The sequence below is a fragment of the Pteronotus mesoamericanus genome, unplaced genomic scaffold, assembly GCF_021234165.1.
Source record: "Pteronotus mesoamericanus isolate MK-2021 breed Mesoamerican mustached bat unplaced genomic scaffold, CSHL_Meso_final contig_33, whole genome shotgun sequence".
NCBI lineage: Eukaryota > Metazoa > Chordata > Mammalia > Chiroptera > Mormoopidae > Pteronotus > Pteronotus mesoamericanus.
The window spans coordinates 14,629,521-14,648,030 of NW_026555135.1; the positions used below are offsets into that span (position 1 = coordinate 14,629,521).

General features: G+C 33.1%; 1 protein-coding gene across 3 annotated transcripts in view; it reads right to left on the bottom strand.

The window, feature by feature from the left end:
- GRM5 (glutamate metabotropic receptor 5) overlaps nucleotides 1-17,649 on the bottom strand; it is a 451,151-nt gene extending 433,502 nt beyond the window's left edge. For all 3 annotated transcript variants that reach the window (XM_054576410.1, XM_054576409.1, XM_054576408.1), the window contains exon 1: nucleotides 16,989-17,649. In XM_054576410.1, the coding sequence (XP_054432385.1) occupies nucleotides 16,989-17,649 (661 nt within the window). The remainder of the gene's footprint in view (nucleotides 1-16,988) is intronic.
- Nucleotides 17,650-18,510: the final 861 nt, after the last annotated feature.

An 18,510-nucleotide genomic window follows, 5' to 3' on the forward strand; every position in this document is an offset into this window, starting at 1 on the left:
AGGGGAGAAAATAGAGAAGAATAATATAGGTGGGTTTGACTAAGTAGCCCACAGAAGTAGGACTAAACATTGCTTCAAAAATGGATACAATGTAGCTAGAAGGGAAAAGGTCATTTGATGAAGATGGATTTCAAAGATAGTTTCACAAGTGTATGCATATATCCATCCAAACTCATAAAACTGTAAACATCAAATATGTGCAAGTTTTTGTATATTAATTATACTGAAATAAAGCTGTTCCTTAAAAAAGGAATATCACAAGACTACAGTAATATTTATGTGTATGGTTAAAAGTAGGATCCATGAAGAAAAAGGATGATTTACCCTTCAGATGAGATCTAACAAAGGTTTAATAACAATCTCATAATTGATGCATGAACAGTTTATATATTTAAACCTTCAAAATTCTATTTTATAATACCAAATATTTTATTTTAAAAGCAGCTTAGATAGGTTATCCATGAGCAGGGATTTATTGAGTTGGCAAATGTGTTTATTGGGTTGACCAAAAAGTCCATTCAGTTTTTTTCTGTAAATGAAAGACACATTTTTCATTTTCATCAATAACTTTAGTGATGGGGATATTTTAAATAGGTTGGCTATCTCTTGCTATTGCCTTCTAGAGGGTAGAGATCAGGGCTGCTGCAAAACATCTTCTCATGCATAAGAAAGCCCTACCACAAAGAATTATTTGGCCAAAATGTCAGTAGTACCAAGAAGCTCTGCAAACCACTTTTGACACATTTAATCAGTCACAGCACCTTCTCCATACGTTGCACGAACGTTTTTTTGTGTGTGTTTTAGTTGCATTTTTACCTTTCTTGAAATAATAAAGCATTAAATGTTGAAAATGTTGCATATTTTCTTCCATCTTCATTATTAAAATGGCTGCCCAAAAATTCACCAATTTTGATTTTTTTAAATTCACACTGATATGACAGCAATCATACAATCTAACAAAATTGTTTCAAATGAAGTTTAAGACAACTAAACACTACAGGAGCCATTGTAAACAACTGAACAAACTTTTTGGCCAAGTCAATATACTACTTATAATCTTTATACCAGCTGTTAATTTTTTTTAAATTTGCAATCTTTATGTTATACATATAGAATCTTAAATGTTGTCAAATAGCCTTTCAAGTTCTGCAGGAATTTAATCTGCTTGCTTGCTTGTTTATTTTTGTTTTTTTTTTGTTTATTAATTTAGCTAAGAAAAATTTTTAAAATACAGACCTAACCTCCAGATAAAATAGATTCATTTATATGCTTTTCAGAATAGTGAAAATTGAAATAGCCTAAGGATAATGTTATAGAAAATGACATGATGTTATATAGCCATGGACAATAATCATAAATATTCATATGACAAAAATGTTCTCTTTACAATGCTAAGTTAAAAATGTGAACAAAAAAGCAATACAAAATCATGTATAATATTTTAAAATTAGTTATAACTAGTTTTTCCAGTTGTACATAAGAAAGGTCAAAATAAAAGATTTCATAACATTAAGTTTTATTTCTGTTGGACTATTAATGATTTATAAAGTTCTTTTTCTTTTCCAAATTTTAAATACCTATGTGTTACTTTCACATTTAAAAACTACATACATGTTTTTAAACACATTGTTTTGCTATCCTCATTTTCACTTAATACATACCATTTAAGGTGTTTTTCAAAGTGCAAATGTATCCCAAGAAGTTCCATTTGAATCAATGACTAGGCCAAAAAATGTTAATTATAATAATCAAATTAGCATTAACAGATGATAATTATTGACTGCCTAATGTGAACTGCACATAATAAATGTTCTATAAAGTTTTAAATGCTTATTTAAATTTCCCAGAAATATTTGATGTACATATATTATTCTTCTCATTTTTCTGAGACATAGTTTTCTCATCTATAGAACTGATATAAAAATAGCACTACCTCTAAGGATCTATCTGAGTATTAAATGAATTAATATATATAAGAGAACTCAGAAAAGTGCCTGGATAGTTGGTGCATGCCCTATAACTATTTTCTACCATCATCATCATTCTCTTGCTCACCATCAGCATCTGTAATCATTTTACATTTGATGAAGCTGAGATTTACAGAAGTTAAATAACTTGTTCAAATTCTGCCCTGTTTAACCTGAGTCCAAGGCCTTCAACTCAAAATTAAGCACAGTAAGTACATATTTCAATTATAATTAAAATGTAATTGCTTATAAAGCTGAGTGTCCTTAAAGTAAAAATTCTCTGGACATTTAGTTTATTTTCTAAATATTGTCCTGGAATCGGGAACTCTCAGAAATTCAGGAATCAGAAAATGTTAAAGGAATTTAATGTTTTCCCTCAACCACATCTGACAATCAAAATCTCACTGTTTTTATTGTGATAGAGACATAGAGAAAAATCTTAGATTAGTGTTTGATTTTCACAGTACTGTACTCAGTATTTTGTAATAACCTAGTCCAAGCATATAGCTTTTGGCACACAGTGAGTGTTCATTTAATATTTAATTAGTACTTACTTAATATATCAGCCAACTTTGGATTTACAAAGTGCATTAACTGATTATTCAGTTGACCATCATAACAAAGTACAAGCACCAACAGTGCAGATAAAACCATTTGTCATCTTGCAAATGAGGATCCATGTATTCAGAAAGGTTAAATGAACTGCTCAAAGTCATCCCAAAATGGGAAATCAAACATGGTCTCCAGGGTAGTTCCAAAATTAATGTCTTTTCCACTGAATTTAAAATCAAATTCTTTGACACTCTGACTGGATCAGAAGTAAAGTTTTCTATATTGAAGTTCAATCACTTCAGCATGAGTTTCTGCTCCTTTTCAGGAATTGTTAAGATATTCTAGTTGCCTTTCATTAGAAGTTGTATACAATTTCTGAAAGTCCTCTCATGTTTCTAAATGATAGTGTTTATTCCTATTGATGGCATGTGTCATATACTCCTTTCAGCCTTTTTAAATCTCATTATCTCATGCAATAATTTGATGTCTACTGACAAAGTGAAGGTAAAAGCAAAGGCATGTAACAGGCTTTGAGGCTAGAAGAGACATGTTATGTCAGACAAACCCAAATTACTATTCTCTATCGTCACAATTCTGTACAGTCTCCTTCAAAGAAGCTGCATCTCAAAAAAGAGAAACCAATGTAGTACAACCATTAATTCTACTAATTAGTCAAAAGAACTTGAAACAAAGAGTTTAAGACTCAGAAAATACTCAGGGAATAGGGAGAAGGCTGAGAGTTTAAGAAAGGAAGGTACCAAGGGCATCAAAATCAGAAATAGGTTTGAAATTATGCATAATTTCACTCAATTAATGTTAAACTTGTGCAAGGCAAAATGTAGTATGATTAGAAGGCATAAAAATTGTTTAAGTTTTCCCAGAGTTCCACATAGTTAGATAATTATCAGGGGTCTAAAATTCATAAAAAGAAAGGATCTCAATTTTGTTAAACAAGCTAGATAATGTCTTAATTATTGGTGATTATACATTTTATAGTTTATTATTTAAGGTTGTCTGCTATACCCATTAATGAGGGAGATAAAATCTTACCTTTTTATTTAAAAAAATACTATTAATGGTAACTATCTCAGATTTCCTATCCTGGATGGGAGAATACTTATTGACATCATACTAGATCAGTAGACACTGAACAGCATAAACAAGAACATAACTAGGCCACCTGTGGTTCTGCAGGGCTTCTTCGATCCCAGAATATTAAGCACGAGGCAAGTAGAGAATCACATTGTGCTAAAAAAAAGGACAACACCTTGCTTTCCTTTTCTTTTTCTTTTTACCTTCAACAGATATGCACCTCTATTAATCATGTAATACCCTGTTTCTAGGGTCACATATCTCACTGGTATTATTTGGTGAGGACCGGTAAGTAAAGAGCATTTTCTTATTAAAATTCTTTAAACTCTGTAATTTTCCAAATTATACTAAATAAAGACTTCTTTCTTTCACAGCATGGATGGAACGGGCGAGTATTATGTTAAGTGAAATAAGCCAGGCAGTGAAAGACAAATACCATTTGATCTCACCTATAAGCGGAACCTAATCAGTAAAGCAAGCAGGCAAGGAAAATATGACCAGCGGCGACATTGAAAGAAAGAAGAAAACAAGAGGGACAGGAGGGAGGGAGGGAGGGGTGTAGCGGGGAGGGGAAAAGGAAGGGTTATATCAAGGAACAAGTGTGTTAAGGACACATGGACAAAGCCAAGGTGGGGAAGGACTGAGGGTGGGAAGTGGCGGTGGGTGGGGCAGGGGAAAGTGGTGGCAGGTAAATGGAGACAAAAGTATTTGAACAATAAAATATTAATTAATTAATTTAAGAAAAAGAGACTTCTTTCTTTCAATGCAGTTTCTTACTATGCTTATCCCTTGTGGTAGCCTTGTCACTTTATGAGTTTCTTCTTACACAAAACCATATTATTTTTACAAGGGTAAACTTTATATTAATATGAAGCCTGACTTAGTATATATCTGCAAAAAGGCACATGCTGACAAGTGCTCCATCTCACTATTTTCATAGTGTGTACCACAGAAGCTAGTACATGATATATTATCAATAATATTTTCAGGTTAATGAATAAATTAATTCATTTGTTGGAACATCCCATAGACCTCAAGCTCTCTGTGGTGTGCTTTTACATTCTATACACTTCTATTGAAATATATATACATTGAACTTTATCAAAAATTTATTATTTATTCTGTGCAAAAAATTTTCTCAAATCAAAAATGTTGTTGCAAGTTTTTCATTTTTATAACTTCATACAAGTTGGCAAATGAAAGTACCACCAAACTTAAATAATTCTTTTGCATTTTATTAGTTCCTTGAGGGTTTACTGTTGTCAATTGTATATAAACACAAGTCCAAATAATTATTTTTGCCAGCTTGATTCTTCAGCATATATTATTTTATAAAACCTAGGTTTTAACATTAAATATAATGGAAATTAATGGTTTATATATATTTTACTTATCTGAACAAAAAAGAAAACTATATTTGTACATTAAATATAGTGGAAACTAATGACTTTATACATTTTTATTTCTTCTGATTAAAAAAGGCAGAACTTATTGTACTTGTATAATGAGGGATGAGTGCACTGATTTGGGAACTGAAAGCCATCAAATTAAGTTTGATTACAAATAAAATAATCATATGAAGTGTTAAATTCTTTTTAGTATCTTAATATAGTTTTTCTCTCTTTTCTCTGTTTACTTTAATAAAACATAGTAATTACCAGCTTCATTTATAATTTAATTTTTATAGTATTTTATAAATGTTTATTGAATAAACTAGTGTATAAACTTATAAAACACTTAATTTTTTATTTTTAAATTTCAGTACTTTATTCAAATTCTGCCTTATAACTAGACTCATATTTATTAATTAATAAGCTAATTAATTCATTTGGTCATGAAGCATTGTGTGAGTCACTGTGCCAAGTGTGACATACATCATCTGGTCTAATCTTTTTTTTTTAATTTTTTTTTATTGTTCAAATACATTTGTCTCTGCCTTCCCACCACCACTTTCCCCTGTCCCCCTCCCCGACCTCCCTCCCTTAATCCTTTCCTACTTTTGCTATAATTTAATTTTTTTTTCAAATTCCATGAAGTTGAAATTAAACTAACAGGACACTTAAACATGTCTTACTTACTTTCATATTTCTCCAGCTGATATAAAGAATAAAAATCTATCATATGGCAATGTAATACTTGCATTCTTAAAGAATTAATGGCTCTTCTCTTTCATTAGAGAGTGAGACTCAAGGCTCAGCATCCTAACCCAAATCTGAGAGAAAGCAGATATATGACTTTGGGAAACAAGTTATATAACCAGAATAATGTGATGAAAATTTTTGAAAAAACTGTCAAAAATACAAATAGTTCTATTGTTAGAGTCCTGGAGAAAAGGAACACAGAAATATTCTTTTTATTCTACATTATATCTACTTTTTATTTTAGCTATGGGTAAGACTGACTTTCAGATAACTTCAATAATTATATATTAATAATAGCACCAAAATACAAATCTTGACATCCCTTTATAGAGCATAAAATAACTTTGATAATTTCTGATATCATGGTAAATATTTGATAAAATAGTTATTATTGTCATTATTATTATTTGATCTATAATGATTTAAAAGACCATCATTTAGTTTTCAAACCAAGGTAGCTATTAAATATAAACTGTTTCATTTTCTAAGGTCCATATTGTTTCTTTTTCTTTTATACTCAGGCTTATGGAATGCCTCAATGTGCTGTAAGTTTTATTAACAAATTTCAGTTACTGACTAGTAAAGTTAGCAAGTATAATTTGAAATTTACAAAGAAGTTATTCATTGTGCTGATTTTTTACTATAAAATATGCTTGTTATAAAAGTAAAAAAAACCCAGAAATGCTTAAAATACAGCATTTATTTTCTATCTTTAATCTCCGTTTCCACACTTCTACTGCCTACACACACGCACACACACAGTGAATATAACGATGTTAACAGTCTAGCTCTGGAACTTTCCAGACTTTGCTCATTTTACTATACCATAATACCTCTCAGCAATTGGAGGAGAGGTTAAGTGATCCACTCATAACTGTGCCAGAGCACTAAGCACCCTGCATTACATTATATCATTACAAGCCTTACTTCTGAAAGGAAAATCAGTAAGAGTCTAAGACTCACCATACTTGTTGGTCATTTTCCTGACTAATTCTCCATCTCATTTAATAGTAACTTTTGAGTAAGCAAAGACAGAGTGAAATATTATTTATGTTTTTTTCCCCTATATCTCACATAAAGCAAGTTTTTGGCAGGCTAATTTAGAAGGCCCTTGTTAAGCACTTGCTATATGCCAAACATGATTCCATGTGCTTTATATTTACTTTTTGCAGCAGTCTGATGGGGCAGGTAATATTCTCTCAATTTGATAATGAGGAAACTAAATTAACTGACTTGCCCAAAGTCCTTCCACTAGCAAGAATATTAATCAGTGTTTGCACACAAACCTGTCTCTGTCCATACTACTGCTCAAATAAAATGATTCCAAAGAGTTAGGAAACAGATTCCTGAGATCTCTTTGCAGCAAACTTTGTGAATTTTAGGTCACAACTCCACTGTAGCTCACCCACTTCATGAAACTACTTTTACTTCTAAAAGTGCTCTCTCATATCTAACCTCACTTTATTTTATGATTGGTATTTGGCCTGATCTTCACAATTTTCAAAAGACCTCAAATTTAGACTTGACTATACATCAAATGAGATTGTACACATAATTATTGGGAAACTCAGAGAAAACTGAGAGAAGATTGTCACTTTATATGTTAAAACTTTGCTTTATTACACACTACAACACAAAGTGATGTACTGATTGGTTTTATATAACCACAAAATAGTCTTATGTATAGTATAAATGTATCACATTGTATTTTGTCTGTGTGTTGCAAGGAGTTAGACATGTTAAGCCTTTTTCTAATTTCTTTTTTTTTTAATCCTCACCTGCAGATATGTTTTTATTGGTCTTAGAGAGAGAGGAAAGAAGAGAGAGACAGAGAGAGAAAGAAACATTGATGTGAGAAACATCTATCAGTGGCCTCCCATAGGTGCCTCAACAGGGATCAAACCCACAACCTTTCGGTATAAGGAACAATGCTCCAACCAGCTGTGTCACCTGCCAGGCTAATTTTTTATATGTAAGATTTTAATACCAAAATTATAATGAATATATTTTTATATTTAATATTTAATATACTATATAGGGATATTTTAAAAAGTGTTCCCAGGTTTATTTGGATCTCTGATAAAAAGCAGGACTGGAAACCTGCCCCTGACATCCAGATCTAGTGTCTTTGCCATTGTTCCATATTGATGCATATGCCATTTATCAACAATATATTAATTATTAATATTTTGCTTAAAGTCTCTGTTATCTCCCACCATGGTGATTTGGAATTCTTGCTTGTTTTTAATAATAAGACTTAAAACCCACCCATCCAGGAAAGACAAATCAAATGATATTGTTGCAGAAGAATAAACTTCTGTATGTTATTTGCATTTCTGAATCAAAAAAATAAAGTATTAACAATGTTAAAGAGAAATGTAGAATAAGTTGCTTTAAAGCATTTTTTCTGCTATAAGATATAGTAAGAAATAGATTTCCCATGATAACCCACAGTACACATAGAGCTGGCTATGTGCAACTGAAATTAAAATTTACAAAACAATATCTACTCTTCCTATAATGTAATATTCTCTGATATTTATATTTCACTCTATTCAATTTTACTGTACTCTGTATTAACTGTTGGTTTCAACCCACTAAATTTGTCTCACGAATAACTCAAGGATTATGATACACTTTGTGAAAAAAACACTGACTAGACAATCTTGTTCTTTTTAAAGCCTGTGTGTGTGTGACTGTGTGTATGAAAATCGATGCATAAAATCATTGTGGCACAATCTCTTGTTTCAAAGTCCCCTGAAATGAATACATCTGACTATCATACCTCTTGCCAAAAAGTCTCCTCAACATTTGGTTAAATTGAGAAGTCTTTCTGGAATATTTGCAAATGTGCCAAAATGAGATTTCATAACTCCTAGTTCTGATGAATTCCAAAAAAGTCTTTCATACATAAGTCTGCATTTAACAATATGTCCTCTTGCTCTTAAAAAATGTGCACCATATTGCTTCCTCTCATAATTGGCATCTGAAAGACAGAGTGCAGAGTCTGCAATAGAGATGTGAATAGACACAACCAGGTACAGCCTGTACTTACCATCAGACCCACAAAAGGTCTTCTGTGAGGTCGACTTGTTGCCACATACCTCCTCCTTAATTTATTTTCTTTTTACTGTAATTAATTCTTTCCATGGGAACAAGGAAATGTGCTGGTTTCAAAGCCAGATGAAAAGACACAGAAAATATTAGAGAAAGATTTTCTCTGTGGGGAAACAAATGGTGTTTTCTTGTGCTTTTAGGGAGGGGGAAAATATCAATAGGTGTGCATTCTACCTTTCCTTTAAGCCACAACTACCTCAATATAAATGGATGAAGTTTATATTTAATTTAAAAGAGTTGGCCTTGGGTCCAAATCCTTGTTCTGCCACTAATTAGCTACAGTACTGTGGGGTAAACACTTTTTCTATACCTGTTGTCTAACCTATAAAATGTAATATTTTATCAGACTTTGTTATGGAATAAATGAATCACCTAACAAATTTATGAAATATAATAGAATTTGTGACCATGTTTTAACTCACAGAATAATAGAATCCCAATTAAGTTATATTTGATTGTCCATAATGGAAGTTATCTAAAAGGATAAACAGTCCAACTCCCTTCCCTCAACTGAAGTCAGAGCTCATTTTTCCACAGCCCCTCCAAGTGGTTGTCCATTCCAGGCCTGTGCACAGGAGTTACAGAGAACTGATCACTTTCTTCTAAGAGAGTTCATTCATTGAATGGTTCTGTTAATGAACTAAAATTTCCTTTTCAAAAAATTGAACCATAATTTACTACTCTGGTATTTTGAGTAATTAGCTCTTTGTATAATTAGCTGGCTGTATAAGTGAATCCAGCTCCTTTCCATCTGAATTTTCCAAATACCTATAAGTAGTGGTCCAGTCCCTGCTATGTCTTGTCCTCTCTCTGCTAACTGTGAAACATGATTTCAAGTCACATAACCATTTTGACTACTCTCCTTTGAACAGTCCATACTTGGTTGCATTTATTTTAAATGTGATGCCCAACATTTAATCCAGCCCAACTGTGGTCTGTGGAAGCATGTGAAGAGCAGGTAACTGAAGGCTGGTTGTAGAATGGATCTCCAAGAATATCCTTTTTAGTCCTTTTCATCTGACAAATGAAGAAAGGAGTTAGAGTGACTTTAGCAGAGTCACATAGTAAAAACTCTGAAGTCAGTAATATTTCTTTCAGTATATCTAGTCCTTCTCACTTTATTTTTTTTCACATACAAGATATCACTAATGTAATCTTCATCTTCCTCCAATCCACTTTAAGATTACTGGTATAATGAGAAGGCTATTACTCTTGATCAGATTTATTGAACAGCCTACATAATATAAAAATGTTTGGTAACTGAAGAAATGAGGAAACTATGGTAAATAAAAAGAAAGAGAATGAGAGAGGACAGTTAAAAAAAATCCTCCTTTTAGAGTTTTGTGGATCTTTATTCATGTTTTTTTTCTTATATGCTTGCTTCCTGTGAGTTTAGTACAGTTTGCTGTGAGAAATTATTTTGCATTGGAACATAAATATTTCTCACCACACCCTTCCATTCTTCAGCTTTCCTCAATCAGAAGCAATATCTGTTACTCATTACTAAACTTTATAAACCTAGAAGTTAGTGAGATTATGATAAGTGAGGAATTGAGTCACAAGACCAGTTCTTTAGTAAATAGAATGAATGGACTTTTTGAATATGCAAATTCTAAATCTCAGACAATAATGTTATTTATGTGAGATCTAGATAAGGGAGCCTAAGGAAAAATACACAATTTGTGCAGTTCCCAACCATAAAATGGATAGGTGTTGAACAACAAACAGACATGCTCACTCAGAGATTATCTTCAAGTTGAAAGAAGTGTCTGAGTAATTGGAATTATAATGTCCACATTTGCACGTTGCCCCAGGTATTTATTTATGTGTGGTGGGCAAATAGCAGATTGACATACTCTGAAAACAAAGTTCGTTCTCATGAAGTCACCCTAGGCATGAAGTATCTGAGGGGAAAGTCTAGCATTTTCAGTAGCAAATGAACAACAATAGTACCTGAGAAAGTCAAAACAAAGAAGTTATTTCATCTCAGCCATGAGCCTTTTATAGGTGAGTCAGAGTCCAGGCTAGAACTCATATTAAAAAAACAAATAAACAAACAAACAAAAAAAATCTGAAAATAAGGAAGATCTTGCCTGGCCACAGCTAGATATGTCAATGGATTCCATATCTGTTCCCTGAAAGAGACAATAATAACTCCTTTAGACTCTATCTGTTAATATTATATAGCTCTTCTATCTGGAAGGGAAGATAAGAGGTAGAACCCATCTGAGCAAACTTCCCAGGGCTCCATGTTTCCTCCACTATTAACAACGCAGTTTCTGGCAGTGACATGACTATGAAAAATTGTTTCTTTATTATTACAGTTGCCAATGAGTCTCCAAGGGTATGGGTCTATGATCTAATTTAATGAAGAGTCTACCTAAGAGCCTTTACATCTTCTGATTTTTATGTATTATTATGTCAGTGATAACCAATATAATTATCTAATCAATCTATACTTACAAAGATTTATGATTCTAATGTTTTCAGGATGTTTATTATGCAAAGAAAAAATTTTTCAAAGTTTCTTCAAATCTTCAGTATGACCCAGGCAAAGAAGCACTTCATCTAATTTACAGGTCAAGAACAAAGGAACCATGCTTTTCCTCAAAGCTAATTTTTAAAATAAGCATTAAAGGTTTTAGTGAATTGGCATCATTCAGATGAAGGAAAAAGGAATAAAGCAATCAAATGGAGAGCTAATACAATGGCAAAAAAAAAACCTTAATTATCTAGAACAATGATGTGTAAACAAAATTCTGGACTAGAATCTTGAGCTTTTGAGACCCAGCTCTGTAAAGAATTATGTACAAGGCCAATTTACTTGTCCTGACTGTCCCTGCTTCACCAACTATGAGATAAAGGGATTAGATATTTGCTTAAATGTTGGCTTAAAACTCTTCCAGTGCTAACATTCTACAGAGCTACCAGTGGCCTGTGTGTCTGAATTATTATCATAATCATCTCAAAATTCATCTCAACCCTCAACAATACTTAACTCCTGGAGAAAGAAAACTCCTTTAAAAATAGAGTTGTTGGGGTGGTAGGTGGAATAGCGACAGCTGTACTTGAACAACAACAATAATAATAATAATAAAAGTAGAGCCATAGTGACATGTTTGGTCTTCCCAAATGAAATTGTTGTTTTCATACAATCACAACAGAAAAAATGTGTTGGAAAAACTATATTTCCATTTTATTAGAAGTTAGGCTAAGCACATAGACTATGAATTACATTAAAGGGCTTTCAACCACAGCCTGATTGCTATCACATTTTAAAATAATTGATGGAAAACTATATCATAACCCAAAATTGGTACAACATTACAATATATAGGTTAGCCTGAAGACACTGTTTTAATGATGTCACATTCCTAGTACCACTTAATGGTACATGCTTCCCCCAGAGCATCACTGACATGATTTTTTTGGCTAGAATCAATTAGCATTCCATTATCATTAGATGGAAATAATAAATTCAAGAACGAGTACAAACAAAAAAGGCAGTGGGGTGTGAATAGCATTTTACAATTAATCAAGGGAGGGATTTTGGCACCTCAGTTTTATAAAGAAGCAAAACTGTGAAAACTTACCATTACCTGCTATTTATATGCGTGCGATATATTCATAAATAGTGAGATAGGTACTCTTCTAACATAAGGCCAACCATTCAGCAAACAGTCTTCGAGCTCCTCTTAGGTGCTAAGCACATTGGTGAACCTTGAGGATGCACAGTGAGTTTTCAAACAAAGTGAGCAGATATGGTGGCATGAAAATCCTGTAAGTCATCCATAAAGTACAATATACATAGTTTTGTGTATAAAATGTGATCTACAATTACTTTTCTCAATAAAATTAAGCTAGATCAAGGGAAAGCATGGAATGATGGAATATATACAAGTATATGACTATTTAAAATGTTCAGGCTTTAGGGAATTTTCAAATCTCTAGCTACGTAAGTATGGGGGAAGCCTTGAAATTTTTTCTTCTTGTCCACAGCATTTATTCCATTTTATTTTATATTCAAATATCAAACTATTAATGCAACATTAATACTTTTTTTTAATTTTGAGGTTTGAACATTGTAGTAGTATCCCATTTTGAAAGGACAGTTAAAATTTAAAGTCATTGGGTTGAATATGCTTATAATGGACCCATCTTGAAGGTATTTATTATTTCTCGTAAGTTCATGGTTAGCTGGGTAATGTTTATGGTTTCAGCTGGGCTCTATTATGTAACTGCAAATAACTGTGCATCAGGAAGACAGTTGTGTGGCTCTTCATTAGGTGCGAAAACATGCTTGAGGCCAAGTGGCCTAAAATGGCCTCATCTAGAAAATCTGGTAATGACAGGTTCCAAAACAGATTAGAAAGGAAGTCCTCACTTAACACCAAATTCTATTGACCAAAGCAGTCAAAGGCTAGTGTGGCATCAAAATGCAAGGAAACTATCAAGATACAAAGCAAACAGGGTTATTAAGAGAAGTCATCAAAGCCAAAGCAATCCATCTTTCCCTGAACAGGTGAGCCCACTAATCCTGTGTCATAATGGGCACATGAACCAAGGGTTGCAGAAGTACTAAGGAAAGGAGCCCCTTAAACTTATTCCTTTAAAAAGAATAAAAGAAAAATTTTAGTCCATGTATGTTTCTTTCCTCAATACAGATGAAAACCTAATGCTGTCTGCCTTAACTTTATTTTTTTTTTGTACTATCAATCTCTTTGCCTAGAACACCTAAGAACAACTTCTGCATAATATACCACAGTAAGTACACAGTCCTGTAGCCTACAAACATCATAAATCAAGGACAAAGCAAGAGATTAACCTGGAAGCTGAAGCCAAAGTCTTTTTTTGTTCTCCCCTGAAATTATGTGATAGCATACATGTTCTCAAAGGAACATCTGTGATAGCTGCCAAAAAGGTTGAGTGACATGATACTACCATGTTTAGGTATAAAATGAATAGGCTCTTTGGGGGATAAAGAGTTTTTTGAAAATAACCTCACTGCCTCATGTGAAATCATTTGAAATTGTCTATATTCTTGAAGAAAGAGGAATATCAAGTAAGCAAAGGGAGAAAATTATAAGGACATGGGCATAAATTTGGGGAAGTGGGGCTGAGTGATCAAGGGCTAGAAAGAATTATTCCAATTCGACCAGAAAAAGTTTCAAGTTTAGAATTGGAATTGTCACTTCACAAAAATTCTGGCAGGGACTTTTGCAGAAGGACTAGGCAACAGAAATCAAAGCAATACCTAGGAGCTCCCAATAGAGCTGTAACTTTTTACTCAAGCACTTTTCTAATCCTGGATGTGAGTTTTACCTTGTGAAACTTCCTAACATACTGCTCCAACAATGATAAATTATAAGAAGTGACACTACATAACCTTATTATCAATATACTTGATTGTGATCAAAGCACTAAAAATACTTCTTGACTAAACTTAATAAAACAATAAACCAAAGAGCATTTCCTCCAGTCTTTGAATGTTCATGTTTAAAATCTGTCCTCTCCTGAGTACTGAGGGTATCATCCAAACATTTTGCCATAATTTGGCAACAAAATTTCCATTGGCCTATTTTTGGCAAAATAACTAAATTTGCCTAAGTTTGGCAATAGAATGTTTTGGCTTAGTTTTTACCCGCAAATAGAATATTTTCTCTTAATTGTTCTGTTGTAATATATTTTTGCACGTAATACATAACTTCATGTATTTACATGTAAAATTTGTGTTGAATACAAGAAAAGTAAGTTTCATTCATTCCACCTTTTCCCCTAACTACTTTGATTTTTTTCCCCTGAGGAACAATTGTTATCAGTTTTGCTCTACTCTGAGAACAATTCTATAAATACCCAATCAAATGGCTTTTATAAACTCAAAAAATATACCATATACACAGAATTTCCCCTAGCTTTTTTCATGTAAAATGATCTTGGAGATCATTATGGTCTCACTATAAAAAGCCTCATTAGTTTCAATAGCAATGTAATAATACATTGAATGCATCATGATTTTTTTTATTAGATTACTATTGGTATACATTTCATTTTAGAAAACAGTTTAAATTAGTAAGTCAGTGGTCATGATGATGAGTTTCCTTTTTAACACAATCCTGGATGAGCATCTCCCATGGAGTGACCAAGCCCTATGCTTCTGAACCTAGGGGAAATTCCTAATAAAATTTATGACTTTTGAGGCAAATCAAAATATACCTTTATCCTTTTTGTTGCAAACTTTTTAAAAAATTTTCTCACCTCATATTTTCTCATTCCTTTCACTAGAAATCCATCCTTTCTTAATTTTCACCAATTGTCAATATTTTTCCTTTTAAAATTCCATTTTCTTCTCTAAGATTTCCACCATGGCCCCCACCACTACAGAGCAGAATGTGACTTTTTTCTCATACAATTTACTTTAAAGGCATATTTTAACTCCTTGTCATCTTGAATCATTCTTATATTAGTGAATACTTCATCTCCTTTGCCAGATTGCATGTAGTCTTTCTGAGAACTGCCAGAGGGCCTTTCATCTATTTGTACTTAATAAATATGTGTTATATAAATATGTTCATAGAGTGTGATGCCTTTGGATTCTGCTAAATTATAGTAGGGCACTGAACTAGAAGTCAGTAGCTATAAACATTACTCCTGGATCTGAAATTGCTATTAGGTATTTATTGAATGAATTATTTAAATTCTTAAAACGTTTTATTTTAAAGTGGGCCTAAAATATCTGGGTTATCTGTATCACTGTTTGTTGTGAGAATCAAATGAAATAGTGGTTTTTATAAGAAAAATCTCAGCATTAGAAAAAAAAGTCACAGATCTCCTACTCCAATCACCTATACATTGCTCAAAATCTCTGATTATTAGCAAGTCAGTAAGTAAACTAGAAATGTATACATGAAAATTTTCAGAGGCATAGAAATCTCAATCAATATAAAAGCCCATTTTATGTTTATGTCATTCTGAATATTGTTAATTATAGCAGCTATACAGTGAAATCCATATTATACCACTTAATATAAAATTTTGCTCTATTTGGTGATTGGCTCCCAATTTCTATAGTAGGCTTTCTTTCATCATTTTATTAATTTTCCTATAATGCAATCCTGTATTTTACAGGATTAGATTGTTTAGACCACACTGATAGTATTATTGCGGGATTTTTAAATCTAAACTAATCCTTACAACGATTAAATGAGATATAAAAAGTATTTTGAACCTTTGTTGGTATTCTGTCATGTGTGTAGTATATGCAGTTTGTTGTCAGAATGTTGCATAATGACTGAGTCTCACCATTTGGGTTCCTTAAACTCTGTAGATAAAAACAACAAAAACAAAAACAAAAACCGTGATCCCAAACAACCTTCTTGGATAAGAACTAACAAATAATGGAAACAAAAAACATTTTAAAAACACAGTATATGATTAAAAAGGGCTAATATTATTATTAACTGTTATATGTCTCAGGCACGTTATATATCTGAGCCATATTTTCCTTCCTCACTATACTTTGGGCATAAAGAAGTAATACATTTCAAACTAACAATAAGCTATTAAAACTTACACTTTCTGAGCACGTATGTTCTATACGAAGATAGAACTAATTCATAAGTATCTCAATTTCAGATTTAACTATATACTCAACTGAAACATAGTTGTAAGACTAAGCTGTTTGATAATTTTCAACTACAGTATACCTGGGCCAGAACTGGCTACCTTCATTCCTTATCTATATTTATGTGTACCTCTCTTTATCTGAAATAACAGGCAGTTGGAACATGTTTAAAATGCTAAAAAATATATTAGGTGTTCAATGAAGATCTAGAAAACTTAAAAATCTCTAGCATGGTTATAGCAGAAATACAGATAATATAATATGTAATCCAAAAATATTTCCACTTTGCCAGAAGATGGCTACATGAGTACTCATCTTAAATCTATGTTGCTCTTCCCATGTGCCATCCAGTCCCTTCTTTATTAATGATATATAATGGGACGACTCAAACGATCCCAAACAGTTAAGAATATTTTAGCTTTTCAAAACCTGAAATTTTCACTGGAAAGCTGTTAAGTACACAATAAAACACACTTGATGAATATAAAGGAATCTTACCTTCCGTGTGCACAGCTGACACATAGGTCCAGTTGTACCTCTTCACTATGTCCACCATGGCCCGTGCCTGCTGGGCATCTGAAGGCACAACCCTCATGAAGTACTTGAACAGAGTTTTATCACTCAGATCCATGCTTGTTGCTGAGTAAGCAATCTGAGGTATGTTGAAAAGCTGGAGCAAGTTCTGGACCTGAATGGCCACAGAACTGGAGCCAGGCCCAATGACCCCAACTATGGGCTTCTTGGAGCGGAAGGAAGAGGAAGAGCCATCCACACAGCGCACCAACCCTTCTTCTTCTTCTGAAGAAATGAGGGAGTCCCTTATGAATTCAATGCTTTGTTCTAGGGCCACAGCTGAATGCCAGCAGGAATCCCTTATCTCACAGCCCAGTGTGATGTTGGGCAAGAGTGTGGGGTCTGAGTTGATCCTTTCAAGGGTGTGTAGCATGGCTTCCACCCTCTGAATGCCATACTGTTCACGAACTGCCCCACACTTCCTCTCATGGACTTTGTCCACAGTGGGCTGGTGGTGGACAGAAAACAGAGCTCCAATAATGATGTCACCCGGCATGTGAGCCACCACCCTCCTCTCGCTGGACTGTGCACTCCCACGGACATCTTCTTTCAAAAGCAGGACTGACAGGATCAACAGAAGGACCATTTTAGGAAAAGAGTTCAAGCTAATAAAGATAGCATGGTGGGGAAAATTTAGGAGAGTCCTGACAGATAGAATCAAACAATGTCCTCTGCTGAGCAGCAAACCAAGAAATTAGCCAGCAATTTAGAAGAGCTCTCTAAAGGACCACCATGTCCCCAGGTACCATTTAGTTAGATGCATCCACATGATCAGGGTCTTCAGAACCTGGAAAAAAATAGCATAGGTATTTAACAATGTAAGTGTCACTAGTTTGGGACTCTCTAATGGTATATATGCTATTAGAGAGAGAGAGAGAACTTTTTCCTGATGTAGATAACATGATGTTAACTTGATATAGATAATCATGACGTAGAAAAAGAAAGGAATACATAAATCTTTCTGACTATCCTTTGTCTGTCTCTTTCATGAACTTCATGATGTGATGAAGTGGCTGATATAGCTTCTTTTTTTAATTAATTAATTAATTTTTTCAAATACATTTGTCTCCGTCTTTCCCCCACTACTTTCCCCTGCTCCCCTCCCCCCAGATTCTTGACCTTACTTTGCTTAGATTAATATTTCTTCCATTTGTTCACCTGGAGTAAAGAAAACTAAATTTTTTCATGTAGCAAGCTGAACCATGTGCTCACATGGAGGTGAGAGAAAGTATCTTAAAAGCAAAACTATTCATGAACAGAAAACCTTAGGGAGTATAAATCACAAAATAATAAGTATTGGTTATAGCTGGGTGATGATTTTTTTTTGTTTTAGAAATGCTTTTTGTTTGTTTCCAAATTTTCATCATTGAGCATGTATTAGTTATGCAATTACAAAAAATAAAGTTACTTAAAGAAATCCTACATATCCTTTCTTCAAATGCAGTGT